The sequence below is a fragment of the Belonocnema kinseyi genome, chromosome 2 (assembly GCF_010883055.1).
Source record: "Belonocnema kinseyi isolate 2016_QV_RU_SX_M_011 chromosome 2, B_treatae_v1, whole genome shotgun sequence".
NCBI classification, from domain to species: Eukaryota; Metazoa; Arthropoda; class Insecta; order Hymenoptera; family Cynipidae; genus Belonocnema; species Belonocnema kinseyi.
Window position 1 is genome coordinate 25,283,867 of NC_046658.1, and position 17,108 is coordinate 25,300,974.

The 17,108-nt window shown below is 33.6% G+C and overlaps 1 protein-coding gene across 2 annotated transcripts in view; it reads left to right on the forward strand.

The window, feature by feature from the left end:
• The window catches only part of LOC117168502 (nuclear valosin-containing protein-like), a 253,892-nt gene that overhangs the window by 152,816 nt on the left and 83,968 nt on the right, over positions 1–17,108 (forward strand). For both annotated transcript variants that reach the window (XM_033354215.1, XM_033354216.1), the window contains 2 exons: positions 13,295–13,577; positions 14,085–14,715. In XM_033354215.1, coding sequence (XP_033210106.1) covers positions 13,295–13,577; positions 14,085–14,715 — 914 coding nt within the window. The remainder of the gene's footprint in view (positions 1–13,294; positions 13,578–14,084; positions 14,716–17,108) is intronic.

The following is a 17,108-nucleotide window of genomic DNA, read 5'->3' on the forward strand; positions in this document are numbered from 1 at the left end:
AGAAGGTGGTAGTCCTTGGATCGTTTTGTGTTCTTAGGGTGCACGAAACTTTTGCCGGATCGTCGTATTGATTCCGTTACAGACTATAACCACCTATCTGACGGTCGTGAGACGTGGTTGTGGCTGGAATTTTATCGCGATTTCGCTGAGATGGGTGCAATTTTTCAGATTAGTACCCGCTCCCTGCGAAATCCTGCGGTTGTCCTTATGACAAATTTTTAATTATATATATATATATATGTATATTAATGCAACAATATTCCTGGATGTTAAATCCTAAAGTAGCCAACGGGCGCGAAGTTACTGAGCTTTACTATTTGTATGTGATGAGAAATGGCACTTCATAAAGCATAAATCATAGCGGGATTGAGTGCAATGGCGGAAAAAGTCACTGAGTCACTTCATTATTTTTTTAGCACTAAAAAACGAGGTACAGTTTATTAACAAAAGAGTATTAAAGTTCCTGCGCTTCGTAACAATTTGAAGACTGACCCTGACCACCTTAATATTTCTAACGACGAAAATGTATATGAGCATGACAAAATAAGAACGGTACCTTTTAAACGAAAGAGAAGAGAATACTCACGCGAAACATAAACACTCATACAATACGAAAATAGAAAAACCGACATGAACTATCCGGAACAGTATGTATCTTGATTTACTCGGCAGTATTCAGTTGTGAACATTTCTCTTATCTACTTTTACGCAGTTTTGCTTTGAAATTTGCCCACGGAAACGCTAGGTCGCTACATATAATTATTTCGTTAACTGACGGTCACAAGTCGCGGCCAAAATCTTTCAAAGATCTCTTTGACTACAGTTCTGCGAGTATCAAACTACAATGCACCCATGGTTCAAGTCAATAATCGAGCCACTTTCGAATAAGCGTTTAACGTTACTTTCGCTTTGTCAACGCCTAATTACAGAATAAGTCTTTTCATAAACAAAAGAAATATTAATTGGGTGTTGAGTCTCCATACAGAGAATACTTTGGGTATATCTCAATTCATTATAATAGATTAAACTCAGATCAATGTACAAAGGTTTTAAGCTTAACCTATATGAACTAAATAAAACGATATATTTAGAATGTTGTATAATTCACTTAATCGAAAAAATATATAAGCCTAGCTCCGTAATTCTAAGGTTCTATCGAGTGGACGCATGCGGCCCTTTCGGGTGAGCGGAAACCGGGATCCCCAAACTCGAAGAAAATGGGTCCCGAGCCGGCTAGCCAGGGTATTGGTCCCGTAGGTGGCCGGCCTGTCGAACACCATTCGAAGAAATCAAACATAATAATTAATTGTATTCGGATGAGTCAATACAAATTCATTGAAAAACACATTCGTACAAAAATCAATAAATAAACTAATGGAATCCAGGGTGCCTTATGCTCCCATAAGGTAACCGTGAATATAATTCAAAGGTCGGTCCGGCGCACAGATCTTAATTCAAATTTTGCATTAAAAAACAAATTGAAATTTATGATTCAAATTCCAATTGCAATTCTCGATCTAAATCTCAACTTGAATTCTTTATTAAACTCTTAATTCAAGTTTTAAATTTGGCTCTTAATTGAAATTGTTCATTTATTCTATTAATAAAAATCTTCAATTCAACTTTTTTATTTAAATCATCAATTTAAATCTCTTTTTTAATCTTTACTTAAATGAATTATTCTAATTGTTGATGCAATAACTGATATACCAGAATCAAGAAGGATAAATACCAAATAATAGCCAGTATTGGCGGAAAAATTCTTTTACTATTTTGGAAAACTGAATCGAAAGGTTATCAAAGGTATAATGTTCATGGTAAATTCTTTTCTAATTCCGGAAGGCGACGCAATGGCTGATTTTAACTTCAGATTATGTAGAATTTGCATCAATCCGACTCATTGCCGTGTTAGGGGCCTTAAACAGAACAGGCATTAAAAGTTGTAGAGAAATTATGATTTCTTTGTAAAAGCGCATTATCTTTTATTATGCTTTGTTAATAAATACCGATTTAGTAGTTTTCCGCTTAGAAGTTCGGTCGTTGTGATTTTAAGAACCACCCCTGAGGTACCTATCCTTGCCCGACCCCTTTTGCCCCTTCATGTCTTTTAATACGCTTCTTCTATCAATATATTCACCTATTTAAAAATCCCGGGCTAGAATTTCAGATTTTTTCCGTTTTCCTTTCTTTGCAGCATAGGGCTTGGCCATTTAGCGAAGTGGGAAGTGGCAGTAAACCCTTTCGTATATGGCGAAGAATGATTTCATCGAACACATCTCGTGCTTCTTCTTCGACCTCTCCAGCTTCTTTCGTTAATATTAGAACGGATGTTTCAATCTCACTACTTGGTAGCAAATACACTTATATATTAAAAGAAAGAAAAACCAATATAGTATTAAATTTCTTAAACCAATTACTGTTTGTTATGCTACATGTTACGTAACTTTTTTCAAATCAACTAATTATTCAAAGAAGGGAAAACTATTGTCGAGGATAAAATAAAAATTAGATTTTTTAAATAATAACATGGGTATAAGAAATTTTATTACGCATTATTAGTAGGCTATGGGAAGCTTTGGCTATAATTTTTGGAATTTAATTAAGTTTTAGATTATCTAGTTTGAAAAATATCCTTAATAAGATGGTCAAAAAAACTATTCGGGATCATTGTTGATTATTGAAATGGATTGAAAATGCGTTAAATGTTTAATTATGTTCTAGGGAACTTCCAAGTTGTTTCCATGATGCAACTCATTCGTTGTTCCCTTCGGATTATTTCGTTCAGTAATGTACAAAAGTTTCTTGCTGTTTCTTTTCACGATAAATCGAGGTAGACTTTCAGATGACGACGTGCTTCTTTTTTTGCATTCATTTCTTGTGATTTCCTGCGTTTTTTCGGGGCGAAGTATGCAAATAAATTGAGAGAAATCATCATACAATGATGGAAGTAAAAGTCATAGGGGCATCTTCTGGTAGCGATAATGAACTGGTTTCAACCTTACACTAAGGTCAATAAAGAGTGGAGCTGGCTTTAGTTTAAGAACATCTTTCAGAAAAGGTATAGTCATCCTAGGCTGTTGAACCGTGAAAAATGTTTTTATAGTAAACATTTTTCCCTCCGAGTACCGGAAGATTCTAATTTCAAGGATTCCAATGCCTCCGAAAGCTGCTTATCGTTCAAGTTCACTCCACTTCAATATCACTCAAAAATGTTCACCGAGGCGGAAAAACCCAGCTGGAAGAGAGTCGAAGACACCATCAAAACGAAAGACAGCAAGATTAACCGTCGCACTTCATAATCTGTAGATCATTTATTTCAATAGAGTTTGTGTAATTAAAATGATTATAAATATTATGAAGAAGATAATAACCTGTAGGAAGCACTTGCTTTCTCGAAAATGCTTAGCATGCCAATAAGGGTTAAGCGGTGCAAAGTGTTTCCTGCATTTTTACCATATTTGTTGTCTTCTTCCTCCGAATCTGGATCTGATTCCTTTTTTTCAATTGACGCGATGTACAATTTTGATTCAAATTAGAGCGAAAATGGACATGTGGAATAATAACTACGGATAATTTCTTACTTAACGGACCCATTCTTCTTTATAATCGGTTAACAGCACTTCTTCCAGGTGCTTTTATTGCAATAAATATAAAATCGTGGACATTTCTCTTGAAGCGGTCCATTACTGAAAATATTGCTTTCAGATAAGGAGGATTTTTGTCAAGACCTCCATTTGATGTGAAATGGTTGTGGCGGAAAAGTGCGATCCAAATATGATACAACTGCAGGTGTGGCCATTAATCTTTGAATATATAATTTAGAGAGTCAATTACGATATTCCATGTGCATTAAAAATTATGCTTGTTGCTGTTAAGTGATTGTATTAGATGGTCAAAACGACATTCCATTTAAAAACCACAATTTTGAATATTTTTTTCTGCTTTTTTGCATACGGCATCTAAATGTTGGTCTATCTTACTGGCCATCGCCGGTTTTTAGAAAACAAGTTTATATTTTCTTTAATAATCAAAAAGGAGAGAACATCAGAAAAAAATTTCAGTGTCACTCAGTGTAGATTTTCGCAGCATTCTCATTGACCCTCATGAAACTCAAGAGTCAGGCACCCTGAGGCGCGTCGAATTGCTCGTAAATCATGAATTTTTCATTATTATGAGGTGCAGGTCAGTTACAAAAACAGGTCTATCAAGCTAGCACCTCCACAAACGAAATTCCCAAATTGCTTTATGTCAGAATTTTGGGCTTTTTTTGGGCTGTATTGCCGATTTTTGGCCTTTGCTACTTTTTGTAAAAATTCAAATTTTGAGTGGAGGTGCTGACTTGAATCAAGCCAGCACCTCCACTATATAGAAATTGAAAGAAAAAAAAATCAAACACGTCAGTTTTTTGGGCTTTTTTTGGGCTCTTAAACGCACCAGTAACCAATTTCCAAAAACTACCCCTACAGAATATAAAACCACCCCCTATGTAAAAAATCAAATTTGGAAAAAAACAAAGAACACCAGAATTTTGGGCTTATTTTGGGCTCTAAAATGCATGAAAAAAATAAAAAAAACTACCCCCATTTTCAAAAAACCATCCCCTTGCAAAAAATAAAATTATCATAATCCAAAGTGCACTAGATTTTTGGCTCATTTTAGAGTCTCAAATGCACTTAACATTATATTAAAAAAATCACCCCTGTGTAAAAAAACGTCAACCTAATAATAAAAACTTAAACCTTGGTGTTGCCATTTTTGAACATAATTTTTGCACAAAATTATGTTTGATTGTTAAAAAGGGACTGTTTTTTAACGTCAAGTGTTGGGGACCAAAAATCGGAGTAGGTATTTTTAAGAAGCCCAATAATCATAAACCCTATTGACACTGGAAAATTCCCAAAAATATTAATTTTTGACAAAGTCATATATACATGGTAGAGAAGGGTTGATTTTATAAGTTAAGATTTGAAGCCCAAAAATCGGAGTGGATATTTTCGAGGAGCCCAAAAATCAGAGACTACTTTAACACCAGAAAATTCTCAAAAATATTATTTTTTGACAAAATCATATATATGTGGTAGAGAAGGGTTGATTTTATAAGTTAAGATTTGAAGCCCAAAAGTCGGAGTGGATATTTTGGAGGAGCCCAAAAATCAGAGACTACATTGACACTAGAAAATTCTCAAAAATATTATTTTTTGACAAAGTCATATATACGTGGCAGAGAAGAGTTGATTTTATACGTTAAGGGTTGAAGCCCAAAAATCAGAGTGGGTATTTTCGAGGAGCCCAAAAATCAAAGAATAGATTGACACTAGAAAATTCTCAAAAATATTATTTTTTGACAAAGTCATATATATGTGGTAGAGAAGGGTTGATTTTATAAGTTAAGATTTGAAGCCCAAAAGTCGGAGTGGATATTTTGGAGGAGCACAAAAATCAGAGACTACATTGACACTAGAAAATTCTCAAAAATATTATTTTTTGACAAAGTCATATATACGTGGTAGAGAAGGGTTGATTTTATACGTTAAGGGTTGAAGCCCAAAAATCAGAGTGAATATTTTCGAGGAGCCCAAAAATCAGAGACTACATTAACACTAGAAAATTCCCAAAAAAATTTAATTTTTTGACAAAGTCATATATACGTGGTAGAGAAGGGTTGGTTTTATAAGTTAAGGGTTAAAGCCCAAAAATCTTGGCCTCCTCGAAAATATCCACTCCGATTTTTGGGCTTCAACCCTTAACTTATAAAACCAACCCTTCTCTACCACGTATATGTGACTTCGTCAAAATATAATATTTTTGAGAATTTTTTAGTGTTAAAGTAGTCTCTGATTTTTGGGCTCCTCGAAAATATGCACTCCGATTTTTGGGCTTCAAATCTTAACTTATAAAATCAACCCTTCTCTACCACGTATAAACGACTTTATCAAAAAATAATATTTTTGGGAATTCTCTAATGTTAATGTAGTCTCTGATTTTTGGGCTCCTCGAAATATCCACTCCGATTTTTGGGCTTCAACCCTTAACTTATAAAACCAACCCTTCTCTACCACGTATATATGACTTCGTCAAAAAATAATATTTTTGAGAATTTTTTAGTGTTAAAGTAGTCTCTGATTTTTGGGCTCCTCGAAAATATCCACTCCGATTTTTGGGCTTCAAATCTTAACTTATAAAATCAACCCTTCTCTACCATGTATATCTGACTTTGTCAAAAATTAATATTTTTGAGAATTTTCCAATGTCAGTAGAGTTTATGATTATTGGGCTTCTTAAAAATACCTACTTCGATTTTTGGTCCCCAACAGTTGACGTTAAAAAATAGTCCCTTTTTAACAATCAAACATAATTTTGTGCAAACCAATCTTTTTCGGAATATTACAGTCTTACTATAGTCTCTGATATTTTTCGAATTTCACGGTTCAAATGGAGTCTCTGATTTTGGGGCTGTTCAAAAATGCCAACACCAAGGTTTAATTTTTTATTATTAGGTTGACGTTTTTTTGCACAAGGGTGGTTTTTCTAATATAATGTTAAGAGCATTTGAAACTCTAAAATGAGCCAAAAATCTATTGCATTTTGGATTTTGCAAATTTTATTTTTGGCAAGGGGATGGTTTTTTGAAAATGGGGGTATTTTTTTAATTTTTGTTCATGCATTTTAGAGCCCAAAATATGCCCAAAATGGAATTTGGTGTGAATTTGGAATGGAATTTGGTTGTTGGTGCGTTTAAGAGGCCAAAAAAAGCCCAAAATTCTGACGTGTTTGATTTTTTTTTCTTACAGTTTTTATATAGTGGAGGTGCTGGCTTGATTCAAGTCATCACCTCCACTCAAAATTTGAATTTTCACAAAAAGTAGCGGAGCGCAAAAATCGGCAATAGAGCCCAAAAAAAGCCCAAAAAGATCCCAAAATTCTGACATAAAGAAATTTGGGAATTTCCTTTGTGGAGGTGCTAGCTTGATAGACCTTACAAAAACTCAAAGTATGACAGCCTTGAATGATTTAATTTTAATTGGCAGAATTTATTTATTCATATAATTGGATGAAATTGAAAACAAGATTCATGAAAATCCGTTAATATTTGCAGAAATAATATAAATTTTCAAGTGCACACGAAAGTATAGCCAGGTGCGTCGTAGCGTTTCGAATCATGCTGAACGGACTATCCTTTCATTTACAGGAGATTCATGCCGGTTACGAAACCTAAATTTGAAAGAATGACTGAATTTAATTTTGATTGCTAGCAAACTGCTAATTTATTTAGTAAAGCTTACTAAATAATGTTCAAAAATGTAATATATGTATTCACTCTAAACAGGACTATTAATATTTGCAGACAAAATACTCGCTAAAAATTAATATTTATTTTTTAATATTTTAAGTACTTCGCCCATCGTGAATTTCCGATTGGAAATGTACTGTGCCAGTAGCGATATCCAGTACTGGCCCAACACTGGCAGCCCAGTACAGAACAGTGTTATCATCCCAGATATATGCCAGTACAGGTGCCAGCACTTAAAAAAAAACCAAGGGGGCTTTCATGATGGCAACCATGAGGGATCCATGTGGGTAGCCCATGTTGGAACCGTATGGATTAGCATGTCGTTGCCTGGATTGCCCTCATGGATTCCACAAGGCTTGACGACAATTCATGCGGGCCCCCGACGGCGGTCCCCTCAATTTTTCCACACGGGTAAATGTTATTGATTATTTTTTTGAAGTTTTTGCTTATCTGTCAGTGCTTCCGAGATTATTCAAAATTTTGATTTTATCCATTTCAAAATTTGTTCCTGGGTTAGGTCATGGTACTCGTACAAACCGCTGAAAATTTGATCAGTTTCGCCATTCTCACCGGTTTGGAGATCATTCCACTTTTTTTTTGTTATATCCCGAAATTTTTTAAGTTTTCTCAGTTTTTGAGATAACTCAACATTATTATTTTTGAAATATATAATTCAAATTTGGTCAATCGAAAGCAATCCCGCTCTGTCAAACCCTTTAAACTGACTAAGTTTTAATTTACCTCAAATCGTTTTCAATATAATTCAAAAATTTTATTTCAGTTTTCAATTTTGAAGATTTTTTACTGTGCAATTCTATATTGAACAATGACCACCCTTTTGATAAGACATTGACAATGTTGTCACTAAGAATATAAATAAATACAAATCACTTCTAATATTATAAAGAAATTTAATAAAACATTACCTTTTTAGCTGTTATTGCACAGATAGGCCTTAGATTTTCAATGAAATTGACTAAAAACTGTTCTTCAGGAACTAATCTCGACAACACTTCATTGTCTGGTAAAAGTAGTTAACTGTATAAACAAGCCTGATGAACAAATTTACAATTCAGAAATTTTACAGGACACAGACTTTGTTTGTGAGCAGTATTACATTTTTGGAACTCCACAATAACCACCTACAACTGGGCTCACCAGAAGGCGGTCTTTGGCTTGCAAAGACTGCCAGTGGCAGCCAGAAGACTAGGTCAAACAGGACCTATTAAATCTTGTCGCTCGACTGGTTCCTAAGCCCTTCACGATCATCATACCTTCCGCCGGGCTTCGAAGACATTATCCTTCCCAAAAATAAAATATAGTATAAAAAGGAATATAAACGTTTTATTTGCTAATATTCATATAGCTTAGTGAGTAATGAGTAGTTAAAAATTATTAAGAAAATGAAGTTAATTAAAAAAAAATGTGCTTAAAATGTGGCATATTTGATTATTTCTTGAATTAAATAATAAGAATAAGGACATTTTTAATGGACAATTGTCAAATTGCACAACTCAAAGTAGTTTTTACACTCTTAAAAATAAAGAAGAAGGGATTTTGGCGGCCGTCTTTTGAGGTTTAACTTGCAGGCAAATTTGATTCACTTTATAAGTTCAAAATGAAATTGAAATTGCAGATGAAATATATTGTAAATTCGAGTGCAAAAGTTCAGACCCCCCGGAGTGAATGATGACGAGACCTAATTTACCGTGACCGTAACATTTTGTTCGATTTCTGAAAAACGAAGAAAAAAATTATAAAAAAACTTGGTGGAAGTCATACACTTGTCGTGGCAGTCAGCACCTGCTTGAAGTGGCAAGCCCTAACCTACAAGGATAATTATCTTTACTCGTTTTTTCAACAGTCCACTGTAATCACTGATCAGTTAGTAATTAGTGGTTACTTCTATTTACCTACAAAAAATGTTAATCCTCAAGGTACGGACTGGGTATACTGGTATATATAATTACATTATTTTAAATTTATTTTGATACTATTATATTTAATATAACGATGACCAATACGAAGACTAGTACAACTCCCCTGTGAGTGCATGTCATTTCCCGGGAGTTATGCTACTCTTCATACTTTACCAACGGAAATGGATATTTAGAGACGATTTTGTTGACTGAACAGAAACGCTGAAATTTGTGTTCCAGTTCTCTTGATTATAAAACATTTTACTAGTGCTTATAGTGTGACAAGGCCATATGCAAGGAGCACGTAGCTAAGATATGCTGCGAGTGCGCAAATAAGTTGTAATAGTTTCTAGTTTATTGCATTGAATAAAAAGAAAATTTGAGCAATTTCTGTTATTTATTCATGTTATACTCATCAATATTATCTATAAGTATTTTCTGCATTGTAAAATATATTTCTTTTTACGAAATTTGTGATAAATTAATTGAGTAACGTTTTACCGCCACGCCAAAAAGGGTTACTTTCGTATTTTGAAAAAAAAAAATTTTTTGAAACGAATCGAAAAGCCAACGCAGACATTTTAAGTATAACTTTTCAGCATTTAAAATCTACTTATCGAGTTTTTGGATCGGTTTTTTATTAAATGAAAAGCTTCTGAAAAAAAAATCAATTGATCTATTACAGCCCAACATACAATCACTCATAGTGGCCGGGTTAGTCTAACACATGTCCGTACGAAACGTAACATTTTTATAGTCCGTTCCCTGAGGTTTAATTATAGAATTTCAAGAACGCGACTCATTCTAATACCTTGTTTGATAATAATTTAAATTTTAACCGATTTGAGAGCAAAACCATTTAAATATGCGAAAATGTCACTCGTTTACATATTTCTGACTACACTTTCTCAATGTAAAATGCGTTTATTCCTTTATTAATTTAGCCGACGGATGCAAAAACCAGCCCGACGCTCGAACATACGTAAAAGTATTGTCCGAGCGTCACAAAAAAAGAAAATGTTCAAAATCGAAAAATCAATTTTTTGAAAATGTAGAATTGTATAGAATAAGGAAATGAAACTTTTTTCTTTTAGAATTGTTTTGTCAAACGTTTATTTTTAATAATAAGTGCAAAATATCGAATAAAAGTTTCTCTCTGATTTAATTAAGTGTTAAAATCTAGATCATTTTAACTCAGCTAAATATGATTAAAATGAGTTCATATTTATAGGACTTATTTAAAATATTATATAGATGCCGAATAGTTCATGGAAAAGTTAAAACATGCTTATTGTTTAATCATATTTAATTGCAAATGAAGTAAGTCGATAATTGTGGTTTCTTTATTTCGCCGGTAAAAAGTATCTAGGTAACTTCGAGTTTTAAACAACTTACAGTGAGTGATTTTTTCAGAAATGTTGAAGGAAGTTTTTTGAAAAATATCCTATCGATTCGTTAGAAATTTACTGAGATATTCATATTTGGAAAAAGTACTCGACGTCCGTTAGCGCGAGAGAAGGTTGCCTGACGGAGCAGTCCTCGCGACGCATTAGCTAACAGCGCAGGCAGACTTCGAGTACTTTTGTCAAATATGAATATCTCAGTAAATTTCTAACGAATCGATATGACATTTTCCAAAAAACTTCATTCAACATTTCTGATCAAATCACTCACTGTAAACTGTTTAAAACTCGAAATTAACTAGATACTTTTTACCGGCGAAACCAAGAAAACATAACTATCGACTTACCTCATTTTTCAATTAAATATTATTAAAAGATGAGCGATTTTTAACTTTTCCATGAATTATTTGGCATCGCTATATTATTTTGTAAAATTTTTATAAATATTAACTCAGTTATATAATATTTAGCTGAGTTAAAAAGATTTAAGTTTTAAGACTTAATTAAATCAGAGAGAAAGTTTTATTCGATGTCTCGATTTTATTTGTAAAAATAAAGGTTTGCCAAGAAAAATTCTAATAGGAAAAACTTTTACTCCCTTATTCTCTACAATTCTACGTTTTCAAAAAATTTATTTTTTCGATTTCGAAAATTTTCTTTTTTCAAGACGATCGGACAATACTTTTACTGGTTCTTTCACCCGGCGGCTCAAATGCATGATATTTGCATAATAATTGCATAATATGTTAGTATATAACGGGTGTGCGTTTTTATAATAGAACACGTAATTGCAAAATGCAATTTATAATAAGTTTAATTCTTATAACTGTAGTATACACATTGTTTTTTGAATGTCCGCACATCCTAATGTCACCCGGGAACACGAAAGACTTTTAAGGTTTTTTTTTAACGAAAGAGTAGAATTTTTTAATTTAAATTGATTGCAGTTATGTATCAGGAAACCCCACATTAGCATGCTCTAGAAACATTTATATCGTTCTTTTTTGATGTTGTAATTTTTATCAAAGTTGTGAGTTATATGTAATAATTAAAATTTTTCCTAAGTAAACATAAACTATTATTTGAAAACCTTGAATAAACTTTTTTTTATTAGACTGACCTAATAGCCATATTTATAAAAATTTAAACCTAATTCATCGCTAAATTTTTTTTAATTAGGCTTGTAATCTTTCAACTGTCAAAAAACGTCACTTTTTGTTAGTATTGAATCGGTTCTGAACAATTTTACTTCAAAAACTCGCTAAATAAATGTCTATTCGATCGCTACTGAGATCGGTTTTAAACAATTCGTCTTTGAACACGCGCTTTTTTGGATCAAATTTTTTCGATTCAACCTCAGCTTGTATTGATTGATGTGGTCTTCGAACTTTATTAAAAAGTCATTTCTTGGTCTAATCAAATTGTTTTTCCCATCACCTGAATGAAAATTGCGACTTTCTCATGCCTGTAGGTTGGATGGAAAACACGTACAGTTCGCGGTTCGACGATTCACAGTTTGAGATTGTTCGATTTATCTTTATTTCCTTCCGCACGGGAAAAACATTGACACTTCCGAGAGATAAATTAAATAACTTCACAGGGTAAGAATGATTTCGAATTACGACAACCATTTACTAATATTTTTGAGTTATCTTGCACCATCTAAGAACATTATTTCACTCGTGGTTCACTCTTCTTTCTTCATAGGTACACAATAAACTATTGCAGAACTTTATTAAATAGTTGCCGTACTAAAATTCTGCTCATTAGTCAAAATTATCTGTCTTAATTCTGATGATTTTGCGTGTTAATTTTTCAGTACACATTTAGTAATTTCCACAGCGCTTACAGCAAATTTTCAATAAGTAAATGAGAAGCTGTAAAGTGCCTATAATGTAGATAGGCCAATGCATTCCGTGTTTGTTCAAGTTTGCAATCATTTTTCATGCAGCGTTGGTTATGATCCTAACTTTAAGTGACTCGCTGCGTACGTCTTTAAACGATTATAGCTTTTCTCATCTTCACAAACAAGTACGTAAGCCCTCTGTCAGATCTAGTCAAAATGGAGTAGAAACTTGATTAAACAAGGAGTTATCTGAAGTTTATCAGTTTGTTGTTTATTTTGTAGCTTCATCGAAAAATAAACTTCAAGCCTGCGCAAATATTAATTATCTATACAACTTTATGTTACCATCTTTACATTTAGTTGTGAGTGAACTCAGTTGTTCAGATATTAAAATAAAAAATTTGCCATTTTAAGTTACAAATGACATCCTAAAAAGTGTCAGACAATCTATAACATGTTATTCAATTCAGCCTTGCGTTAATTTCAAAAAATCCTTTTTTCTAACACATTTACGTAATCTTTGATTTTCGACAAATTTATAGCCTAAGCATAACTGTTAATTGAGGAACTGAATAAGGGTAGGGAGTCCTGCTACTATAAAGATAGTATATACTGAAAAAGATACACTTTTAAGGCAAAAACAAATCTGAACATCCATATGTGCTATAAAAAAGTCCCATTTAATAAAGAGAAAACATGACGACCTCGTTCTCTGAGCAATAAATATGCAAAAACTACTTTTATCGTTCGAATGTAATCCGAAAATTTCTTATTTTCCGGCCCACCCTAATACATATTTATATGTGGAAATTCAGCTCAGTTTTCATTTGTGTAGATTTAGGCAAAAAGGAAAATGGCAATAGAGTATTGGTCGTGGGAGCAACAAACCGACCAGACGCTTTGGATCCAGCACTAAGACGAGCGGGGCGCTTCGACCGTGAGGTTTCTCTAGGAATTCCCGATAAGAAAGCAAGACAGTCAATTTTAGCAGTCCACACTGCCAATGTAAAACTCTCTGCAGATGCAGATTTATCTCGTTTAGCTTCTCTAACTCCAGGTTTTGTTGGTGCCGATTTAGTGGCGTTAATTAGAGAGGCTTCGATGGCAGCAATCAACAGGTAATATTATCTTCTGTCAGAATTTAAAGTAATGAATTCGTTTTTTTACCTCGTAAAGGTCTATCATGTACTTGTAACCTTGATATTTACGAAGTTAAAATCGAATCATGGGGCCATTAAAGTATAACTTCACATGCTCAGGGGAGGGCTAGTCAACTGTAGTGTGACGCGTATGTTAAAATTACGTACACTTACTATAGAAAAAGCCTGAAGGGTGTGGGAGAGTGGAAGGGGAAGTGTCTGAAAAAGCGCACGTAGTGATTGAACGGTCCCTATCACCTTCCATAGAAATGTATGAAAATTATTGTGTGCATAGAAACAATCACGTTACTGTGAAATACAACAATTTCTTCGTTCTTAATCAAATTTTATCTGTTTATCTTCCTTGTATATTAAAAAAGGAGATCATTTTCAAATAAAAATACTATCCGAAAACAGACAGATTGAATTAAGGCGATAGATTTGTAGTTTGAAAAATGTAATTTTTAATAACTATTTATTTTACAGAATGTTTATGGACATGAAAGAAAAAATAATAAATGAGGAAACAGCAAACATAGAGAACGAAAATAATAGAATATCAATGGATGAAGAAGTAACTGAAATAATGGCTGCTGAAATAAAGTTGACCGAGGAAGAACAGAAAAGTCAAGAATCTATAACAGAACAGGAAAGGAAAGAAAAAATTAATAAAGTAGACTCCGGGTTACAGCATTGTGAACACAAACCGTCTGAATCAGAAGTGATTATTGAGGAAGATACTACGATAATACCCACAAATTCTCTTGAATATAATACACCCGTCATGTGCGAAGCGGAGGTTAAAATGTGTAAAACTATTCCAGAAAAAGGTCTAGCGGCGGAAATCATCTCTAAAAACGGGGCAGTTGAAATTAAAAAAAATGCACAACTAGAACAGTCTCAAGAACTGAATCTTTTATCTTGGTTGCATAATGAACCGCTTATTTCTTCTAAACATTTAGAAACCTTATTTGTAGAGCAAAGAGATTTTGAAGCAGCACTTTGTATTGTTCAACCTTCTGCAAAAAGAGAGGGCTTTGCTACAGTGCCTGACGTTACGTGGGATGATATTGGATCTCTGCAAGACATTCGACACGAACTGCAAATGTCGATACTGGTAAAAATGATTTATTATTCAAAACATTTAAGAATTTTGTAAAGACTTGTGAGTATTCACAGACACGTTATCGCGTTTATATGCCGAGATTCAAGGTAAATCTAAAGATTATTTTCTTTTCAACATTTCTAATACTGTTAGCATATCTGCCAGTATTACAATGCTGTGTTTCGACACACGTCAGCACCATCCTAGGTTCTAGTAATGCTTAGTACCATTCTTTCTCAAATTCGGCAGTTGATATAAATTCAGACCAATGTCAAGTTCAGTGCCGTAGCAAAAAATAATATAACTATAAATTTGATTTAATACTTGCTCTAAGTGAGAGTTACGGTACTAATTTTCATAGTGCTTGGCTGTTTCTGTCGTTGAACTTTTAAGTAGTTTTTTTGTCAACTGTCAAATACATACAGAGAACTGTTATATATTCAGGAAAATTTTGGAAGTTTCTGAAATTTTCCCTGGCAAATTGTAGGGAAAATTTCAGACATTTTTGCAAACGTTAGGAAATTTTTGTTAACAAACTGTAAGGGAAATTTCGGAAAAAGTTTTAGAATTTTTTTCAAATTATTTAAGATTCACCTAAAAATTTGAAAGTTTTTGGCCGTGTGTTTTGGGTTTTCTGAAATAACTATAGATTTTTTTCTCACATTATTATATTTTAGTCAAATATATTTACAATAATCATAATAAATTAGTTATGCATTTGTTAAAGAGAAATATTTAGGCCAATACCTGAAATTTATCTATTTTTTGCATAAATTTCACGTCTGTAATAGTTTCTTCGGCTCTCTCATATTTCCTGTTTCGTCCTCTTTTATTTCCATGAAGAGGATTGATTTTTGGATTTATGTTAATATTAGGTTCAAAATTAATTCGGTGCCTTTATTTTTATGTCTTGTAACCCTTGGTTACACCTAATTTTTTCCGCCCTGAAGGTATTTTTGAAGGGCGAACCTCACACTTTAAAACACAATATAATAATTGGCGGCACTGCGGACTTTAACTAAAAAATCATTCGTGAAGACAAATGTCGTACAAAAAGGAGTATTAGAGACACTGCATGCTGTTTGTATTCCAATTAAAAAATCATGATTTTAAAATCTCTGAAATCACTTTTTACACGTTTGACGTATCACCGCGCCTTCTCCTAAAGTTGAGAAAATAATTTCGGTCGTGTCAGCTGCGTTTTTTCAACGGGAATGCAAAGAAAATTCAGTATTTTAAATGTTCCTTATCGGACCCGATGTTATTGACTGGTGATTTCTCATGTAAAGTCCGCAGGGCCGCCCCCTATTATATTGTGCTTTAACGCTTAAGGTTCGCCCTTTAAATCACTCTCAAATCGGGATACAATTCCAGTTAGGCCAAGAGTTACAAGACATTAATTAAGGAATTAAGGGGATAGTACACAAATAAAGACCCTTTTTCAACAATTATTTTTTGGTAGTAGACTTTATTAAATAAAAGTGGGTTTCTGAGCATATTACTGTACATATTTTTAAATGTAAAAAAATTTTTTTAAATCTTTTTTCATAACTTCCCGCGGAGATACGCCAGCTCGAAAAAAAATATATTTTCATTCGGCGGCCACGATAACTCCACTTTGGCTTATCTGAAACACAAAATCCAAAAAGATTCTTAAAAAGCACATGCGTGGGTATCGGATGAACCTCAGTTATTAAAAAATATTCAAAAATGAATTAATGGTAGAAGTTGTTGTGTGTTTTGACCGATTTTTGCAACGTAAATTGTTTTAAAAAGTTGTTAAATGTTAATGAGAAATTATGATCGAGGGTCATACCTCCAAGCTTGAGACAAATCGGCGCAGTAGGTCAGCCAGAGTCGTGGCCGCCAAATTAAAATTCAAAATTTAACCCTTCGAAGCACAGCGTATCATACATGATACACAGAATAAATGTAGTTATGGGCAGTTTATGGGGACTAGAATAGTGAAACTCGGTAATCTTGGGTTTTCGGGGATGCTGAAAACGAATCCGACGTCAAAATTCAAAATGGCGGATGCAATATGGCGGACGAAATATATGAAAATTGATCCGATATGCTACATCTTTGCTACTCGGGGGTTTTCAGGGTCGCTGAAAACGAATCGAACCTCAGAATTGAAAAATTCAAAATGGCGGATTCAATACGGCGGACGAAATATATGAAAATTGATCCGATTTGCTTGATGTTTGCTATTCGGGGATTTTCAGGGTCGCTGAAAACGGATCCAAATGACTAAAAAACCCGCACTAATACTACCGGATAAGTACTAAAGAATTGTTCAATTCGTTTTTCAGGACACGTTTTTTCGATCTCCGGCGCCAGATCGAGTTCACGGAGCCCGAACTTACATTAAAAGTTGGTTCATGCACACCGTGCGTTACGAG